The sequence below is a fragment of the Cryptomeria japonica genome, chromosome 5, assembly GCF_030272615.1.
Source record: "Cryptomeria japonica chromosome 5, Sugi_1.0, whole genome shotgun sequence".
NCBI classification, from domain to species: domain Eukaryota; kingdom Viridiplantae; phylum Streptophyta; class Pinopsida; order Cupressales; family Cupressaceae; genus Cryptomeria; species Cryptomeria japonica.
This window is the reverse complement of record NC_081409.1, coordinates 675,954,874-675,963,316: the sequence shown is the minus strand read 5'-3', so window position 1 is coordinate 675,963,316 and position 8,443 is coordinate 675,954,874. Positions and strand designations below refer to the sequence as shown.

The 8,443-nt window shown below is 30.2% G+C and overlaps 1 protein-coding gene across 1 annotated transcript; it reads right to left on the bottom strand.

The window, feature by feature from the left end:
* Window positions 1-5,004: 5,004 nt before the first annotated feature.
* LOC131079366 (homeobox-leucine zipper protein HAT22) lies at window positions 5,005-8,131 on the bottom strand. The gene is made up of 4 exons (XM_058017278.2): window positions 7,874-8,131; window positions 6,839-7,194; window positions 5,574-5,653; window positions 5,005-5,455 (listed from the first exon to the last, which is right to left on the bottom strand). The coding sequence occupies exons 1-4, from the start codon at window positions 8,037-8,039 to the stop codon at window positions 5,176-5,178; spliced, it is 882 nt and encodes a 293-aa protein (XP_057873261.2). The 5' UTR covers window positions 8,040-8,131; the 3' UTR covers window positions 5,005-5,175.
* Window positions 8,132-8,443: the final 312 nt, after the last annotated feature.

Genomic DNA, 8,443 nt, shown 5'->3' with positions numbered 1-8,443 from the left:
ACTCAAATGTAGGGTCAAGTTCACTTAGCTTGCTAGTCCATTTGACAATGAATTTTTCTTATTATTCAAGGCATTGGTTAGAAAATAGATTTTTCTTTGTTTAAGCAAGTTATTTACAATATGATATCCATACCAAAGTATAGGAATATGAAGACTATGTAGGAGAGACATGTGGAAAGGAGATGAAGATTAGAGGTAAACATGTTATACATAGTTGAATATCAAGGGTATCAAGAGTGTTCAATTTATGAATGTGGTTATAAAATTGATTATAATGAAAAGAGGGAAGCTAAAGCATATAATCAGTAGTAGATATTATATCTAACAATAAAGAGGAACATCTTTATGTGAAAAATTTGGAGCCTATTATTATAAAAATGAAATATAAAATAAGAAGACCAACAAATGAGGAGATTAAAGTGCCCAGAGTTGTTGTTGCACATGTTAAGAGTAATTGCAGCTTGAAAAATAATGATAGTCAAAATTAGGGAGAGGTAGAAAATAAGGTAGAAGGGATAATTGCGGAGAAGAAAATTAGCCAAAAGAAAGCACTGCCATCATCATTGGAATCAAGTGCTAAGGTTTTTAAAGGTAGTAAATCTTTGGTTGAATACGAGGAAAAACTCAAGAAGTATGTTGATTTTGCAAAAATAATTTCAATTGATTTCCCAATTACATCATCTAAGAAATGAACCAAAAAAACGCCTCTTATCTCTAAATCCAATGAGACAAAAAAATTATAATTATTTATATATCAAATTATATATAATGATTGAGAGATTGAAACTGCTCTGCAAAAAACATATATGAAACATGAATTATGTTGTATGTCTTGATTATAGACATGACTATGCTTGTCAAAGCGAAAAGTTTAACAAGAATGACAACTTATTTGATGTCCACAGTGTGAATCAAAGAACAAATCCAACATAAAAAAATTCAATAAAAAAAAAGTATTAAAAATGAATTCAATAAAACTAGGGGACATCCAACTTTTCCTTGCTCAAACTGGGATCAAATCTAATTGCAACAATCATCCATTTTTGAAATCATTTAACATAGGACAAAAGTTTTACCAAAAATCAATGTGCACACCATTTATCATAAAAGTTTGTTTGAATTAAACCCATGAATGTTTCACTTATTTAACATGTCATAATTGTTGCTTAATCGTAAGGTTGTAATAATGTCAAGAAAGTGTCCACTCAAATTAAAATATAATATCAATGATATGACACATTCAACGCCATTGTAAAATCAAAATAATCTTACTCATATGTCACCTTCACGTTAGATCCATGTTATTACAGAGTTTAATTTACGTCACTTTAATGGTGGACTTTTAAAGTTGACATATAAAATTACAATGCTATAATTATGTTGGATATTTCATTGAGATTTAATTTTACATGTTTTGACATTAAATCCAACATTATTTTAAGTTTAAATTTTGTAATGTAATTAAAAAGTTACGAGTTTTGATATATTTAAAATTTAAATCATAAAAAATAATGAAAATTTGAGACTTTAATTATGAGGAAAAAAATTAATTGGATTTAAAAGATAAGATTGAGAGATTTTAGATATTATAATTCATAATATAGTAATAAAGTCGCATTGCATAGAAGAAATCATTGTAATTAGAGTAAATGATTCAAGAGTTCGACCATTAAAAAATGTTACTATAAAAGGTGAAGTTCGTCAATTTTTCATAGTTAATGCAAATCTTTGACAATTAGTACTTGAATTTGAAAAGCAACCTACACTTCATATCGAATAAAATCCAAAAAAAGTATATAAGTGTGTGTGTAAATTTAATGGTAAATAAAATTAAAAATAGAATGTATATTATAAATTCTAGTCTATTCAAATTTGAGATGTGATTATAAATTCTAATCGATTGAAACCCTTTCACATATATCATTTAAGTTGAAATTAAATGATTTAGAGGTTTGAAACAAAATGTCAAAACAATTTAAAGTAATCAATATACTTTTATTAAATTTCTAGTGGCATAGTGAATTCAATATATTTAATTACATTGGCCAAAATTTAAGGCACTCATTTAAAATCTTTACAATTATATTTTTTCTTGGAGAATGATATTAATTTGGCATAAGCAAGGTCCAAATCTAACCATGTAACTTATTTGTGAAGTTATTTTTTTTTCAATTCAAATCTTAAAATCTATTTTATTTATTAAATATATCATGCATCAAATACATATTTGATTGTAAAATTATTTGATTTTTTATAATGTATCCAAATCTCTTTTTTATATAATATATTCTTCTCAAAATTTCAATTATATTTTACCACAAAAGTTGTTAACTTTAATCACACAATCATATTTATTCTCTAAAAAATCTAATGGAAAAAAAGCAATATATATCATTTTCATTCATAATAAAACTTCATTAAAGAAGTAAAGGAATCGCTGTATAAATTGTTGAGAATTTTTGAGTCACGACTTTGCTTTAAATAACCCATCAAGTTGGTACAATTTCAACCAAACCAAATAATCCCCACCATAATTATGATCTATATATGGTGACTGTACAATTGTATTTACAAAATTATTATAAACATTTTTTTGAAAAGTCAATAATAGACAATTTTAAATGGATAATAACTAGGTAAGTATCATGTACAATAGTTATTTGAGCCACTTTCATCAATTATGATCTCGTTTTGATAGTGTACCTAAAATATCCTTTTCTACATCATATATTCTTCTCGTAATTTTACTTATATTTTACAGCAAAAAATGTTAAAACACTCACACCACAATCAAATTTGGACCCTCAAAAGGAGGTGAAAAAGAACAATATATATACCATTTCCATTGAAAGGGAATCATACTCTATGAAGTTATTCCATCGAAGATCTAATAATTACAAGTTAAGTAATAATTTAAAATTGTAAAAAAATTATGAGTCATAGCTTTTCTTTAAATAGCTTGATTTGTAAAAATTGCTAAAACACACACCACAATTGAATTCGGGCCCTCAAAAGGAGGGGAAAAAGAATAATATATATCATTTACATTTGTGATAAAACTTAAAAAGAAGTAAAGGAATCATATTCTATGAAGTTATTCCATTGAGAAACTAACAATTACAAGTTAAGTAATAATTTAAAATTGTTGAAAAGTTATGAGTTGCAGCTTTTCTTTAAATAGCCTACAAGTCAATATAATTACAACTAAACCAAATAGTCCCATCATGACTAACATCTAGAATTGATAATTATACAAGAATGATATTTTAAAAATCACTATAAAATATAATCACAACTTTGGAAAAGTCTATATCATAAAAAGAAAATTAGAAATAGACTACAAAACTGTAAAGGTTATATATATCATTTTATAAAGTTTGATAGACAATTTTAAATGGATGATAAGCATGTACACTGTCATGTAAAATTATTTGAGCCACTTTCAACAATTAGAAACATTTAACCTTCTACAAATGTACTAGGGGAAGAGCACCAGTAGCCATCATAGCTAACTTTGAGCACCCATAGATTCTAAACGGTACATCGGATTTTGATGATTTTTTTTAGTTGTCTTCGTATGCGGTTTAGTTGCTTATAGCTATTGTTCTAGCTTCTAGGTAGTAAGGATGCTTGTTGTGGGATCAATTATGCGCACAAAGGTCAAAAAGTACACATTTCAAAGTGTCGCCTGATACCTAATTAAAGATGTTCCAATAACTGTCCACTCAAAATCGCCAACACTTGTGGACAAATGTCCCAATATTTTTGCACAAATGTTCCAATAGCGGCGCACAAATGGACCAATTATGAACAAAAATTGACAAAAAGTGATCGGCTATTGGTACATGTGAAATTTATTAATGGGTTTCTCAAAAATTGGAACTATGACAACTATTGGGGGGTCACTATGACAATAAGTGTGCGGTTATTGGAACTATGACGACTATTGGTGCTCTTCCCCTACTTTGAAATACAAGTAACATTATTTTTATTATTAGTAAAAGAGTTTTGAAAGTATCCAACTCTTTTAAATCTGAAAAAGACTAGACTACAATATAACTATAAAAAAAGCTATCATGATGATAAATTTACAATTTTTATGTACCCTGTGATGTCACTTGACAACATTTGATGGCTCATAAGTACATACAAGCTCAAAACTAGTACATTTGAACCACTTTCAACAATTATGAACATTTAACCTTCTACAAATGTACTAGTTTTGAATAAAAGTAAACACTACTTTTATTATTATTAGGTAAATGAGTTTTCAAAAGTATCCAACTCCTACAAATTTGTTATCCTTTATAAATCTTTAAGTTTTAGATACAATAACGCTATTATTATTATTAGGTAAAGGGGTTCAAAAGTATCAAATTGGCACAAACATTTTACCTTCTATAAATAGGAGAATGACTATCTAGCCATAAGAATGTACTTGATGTGTTTTTGAAAATGATTTATTAAAATAAGTATGAAACCATAGGGTTTTTCAAAATCAGTTGTTTAAAAACACATCACATTTAAAAATTTATTTTGAAAAATCCTATGTTTTCAAACATTTTTAATAAATCATTTTTGAAAACACATCAGATAATCAAAGATATTAAATTTCCACAGTTCATGATGAATGTTGATAAGCTTCTAGATTCAACTGTATGTATTTTGTTTGCATCAACGTTTCGGATCAACTTTCTTTCATGGAGTTGAATCCAGAAGCTTATCAATATACATCAGTTAATACTGATTTTGAATACAAATACCATCATTATTATACTCAACTCTTACTTAACTCTTACAAAAATTAAAAAAACTGAAGTACAATACAACTACAAACAAAGCTGCCATGACTATCAATTCACAATTATTATGTACCCTGTGATGCCACTGATAACATTTGACGGCCCATAAGAAGTACATACAGGCCACAAGTAGGGATACGTAATTGGTGAAAAATTGGTTTACATCAGTTAAGTTCTATCAACTAACAATCAAACCAAAAAATTGTCAGAATAAAAGATATTGGAAATCCTTTCAGTAAGTGTACTTGTATTTACATATGTAGGTTTTATACAATTGGACATTGGATCCATCCAGAAATCCCATCAACAACTAATGGGACTTTAGTTTACATTCATTCAAGTGCACCAGCTCCTCAATAACTCACTAGATGATTTAACATGCTACTGAAGAGTGTGAGTAAGGAGGATGAAAGCGTGGATTTTGCAGAGGAGTGAAAGGCCTTGTGTTATCAGAGTTTATAATTTTTTGACATGAAGGACACATTGATAGAGTTGCTGCAGCCATTGGCACGTACAAAGGAGATGAAGGTGATGCAAGTTTTGCAGATCTCAGTTGTGTTAACTCTTTCTGCAGTCTTCTGTTTTCCTCTGTCAGAGATTCATAGCACTGCTTTAAAAATTCACAGTCCACTTCTATTTGTTTAAGCTTGCTTCTGCAAAAAGCATGCAATAAATTCAGTTTCACATTTGAAATGTTAGATTTTTATCAAAAGTGCATCTTAGATGTTGCATAGACATTTTGAAAGGGAAGTGGTTCAGAGTGATTATTACCTCGCCCTTCTATTTTGGAACCAGACTTCAACTTGTCGAGGGCGAAGATTCAACTGTTTCCCCAAGTCTTGCTTTTGCTTCTGAACACCAAAAAACAGAGTAAAATTAGATATTTGGTGCACATTACTATCTGTAATAACACAAAACCTAGTTGCAGCCAGAAAAAGTAATCTTTTCTTAAAGAGGCTCAAGTAAAAACAATTCCAAAGAGTCTGTAGTACTTGTGTTTGGGATTAATTAGAGTGAAATCTACAAAAGAAAGGATTTGAGCCCCTTAAAATAATTGTTTCAAAACAAAACTAAAAAGAGGAAAAAGCAGTTGAGATGATCTAGGAAGCACACAAAATAAAATAAAATTTGACAATTTGAGATGAATGTTTTTTTGTTAAAGAGAGGATTTTATATCATCTATAAGATCATTTCACTATATGATATACACAAGTCTTAGATTAAAACCTTTTCGACTGATAACTAAAGATTGAGATGTATCCATTTGATCAAAAGCAAGATTTTGTTAAATAAAACTTATATGTTTTGTTTTCATTGCTGTTTGGATCATAATATTAGAATAAGAAATGATAATCAAAGTAGAAAAATAGGTCTCATAAACTTTTAAGGAACTATCTCTCCAGCTCTCATATCATTTCTCGCCCTAATCCTAAAAAAATGTGATATAAATGTTAGTAAAAACAAATTATTCACAAATTTTCAACTTGATTCATTCATTTTTATAAACTGTGAAAACCGAAATTACATTAATAATGTTGTCAACAAGTACACACACATTATGAGATGAGATCTGGATAACTTTTGGGTCTCAAGCACATCCCATCAAACTTAGGAAAAGTTTGCACCCTATTAATCAAATCTGATAAACACGTTGCAAGCTACAATCTTCTAAACAAATGGGTAAAGATCAGTTGGGTTACTAAAAAATTCACTTTCCTAATACTAACAGTTCACATCCCATCTAAATTCATCTGAATAAAGAAACTTAATGGATAAGATAAAATAAAATTGAAAAAGAACCCAAGCCAAAGGCTTAAGAGAGTGGAAGGTAGCCGATTCTAAATGGCTCCCAAAAGAAAAATAAAACCATGAAAAATTCTTTGACAATGACAAACAAACAGCAAACGAAAACCTTAGGATCAAAGTAGAGGCTGATAATTGTCCTGTGCTATTAAGAGGATAAATCAGACACATCTAACCAAAACATATAGGCTTATTAAAAGCTGAAAAATCTTGAAAGTACAAACCATACTTACAGGATTGAGAGTGCTGTTTTGTTTGAAGCTTTCTTCTAAGATAGCAGATTGTTGTTTTGACAGTCTGAGTTTTTTCCTTGTACCACAGCCTTCTTCTTCTTCATCACTAACTCTACAATACCCTCTTTCTGCCTCAGAATCCTCTGTAACACCACAACGGTCCCGCTTGGTTCGAATCCCATAGCTGTCTTCCTGATCGATTGCATTGAAATCCAGATGAAAAGAAGATACGCTGCTGTTAGCAGAGGATGCCCTATTACTATTATGGGTTTCCTCATATTGATTAGAATAGTAGTTTGCAGGAGGCAATTTGTTAACATCGATATTTTTCTGCCTGGGCATGGCCGACGCTTCATCTGCAATCACAGGCCCACGGATAAGAATAAATCCCACAAACCCAAATGATCTTAGAGTGTGATCGGAAAGGTTGATACAAGAACTCTAGCATAATATAATCTAGAAATAACAGTGATCAGAATTATGGATTGTGGAAATCTGATATCATTAATCAACATAAAGCCTGATCCAAAATACTGATTAAAGATTCTCACACAGCAGCGATCAAATAGATTATGAAAATATCATATCATTAATCAAAACAAAATATGATCCAAAACCTCGATACAAAACTCTCACACAGTCTAATTCAGAAATAACAGCGATCAGAGTTATGAGTTGTGGAAATCTGATATCATTAATCAAACTAAAGTATCTTCTGAAACATTGATACAAAAGCTCTCAGAAAATCTAATCTAGAAGCAATAGTGATCAGAATTATAGATTGTAGAAATCTGATATCATTAATCAAAATATAATATGATTGTTGAAACAAAAACTCTCACACAATGCAATCTAGAAACAATAGTGGCCAAAATTCTAGATTTTGAAAATCTGTTATCATTAATCAAAATAACTTATTAGCTTATGAACTTGATCATGTAAACTCCATGATCCTTTTCATCAACATTTTTTATCATACTTCATAATCCATCATTGGAATGAACTGATTAGAAGAGAAAATGTAAAACTGTTTACCTGACAAACTCTTCTTCGCCCATGGAAAACTCTCTGAGAAAGAAGAATGGCGAGGAGCAGGAGCTAAGGGGAGCAGATCTAACTGCAGAGGACTCGAAGCACCATCCCTTCCACCATTTCTGAGTCCTATACCCAGGACTGTATCACATTCCTCATTCACACCCATAACTTTCTTTCCTTCCTTTCCAAACTCCGCTTCACTATATTTGATGCTCTGCAACTCCTTGACTAAGATCTTCAATATGAGAGAAAACAGAGAAAAAAATGTGGAATTTGTAGGGGAAAAGCAACAAGAGTTACAGTGGATTAGGGGACCCACTTTGGGAAGCCACTTTTGACCATAACCAGAACTCAAATCATGACAATGACGACCTTAAATTATTGGTATCAAATTAGCAATGACGACGAAGACCAATCAAACCCGAAAAGTATCCACGTGGACCATATCTGATTGCGATTTTAAATAGTTTGGCGTGGGAGTAAATATTTTGATTTTATCCATCATCTGGCGAATGATTTGAGATGTGAATTGACAGAATAAGTCAAAAAGTAGCACGCAAGCGCATTTAG

Coding starts and splice junctions, on each gene's coding strand:
- LOC131079366 (XM_058017278.2), bottom strand. CDS start 8,039: ATGGGTGTGAATGAGGAATGTGATACAGTCCTGGGTATAGGACTCAGA. Junction 5,654..6,838: donor AAAACAGCACTCTCAATCCT/GTAAGTATGGTT, acceptor TTTGGTGTTCAG/AAGCAAAAGCAAGACTTGGG. Junction 5,456..5,573: donor TTCCAAAATAGAAGGGCGAG/GTAATAATCACT, acceptor TGCTTTTTGCAG/AAGCAAGCTTAAACAAATAG.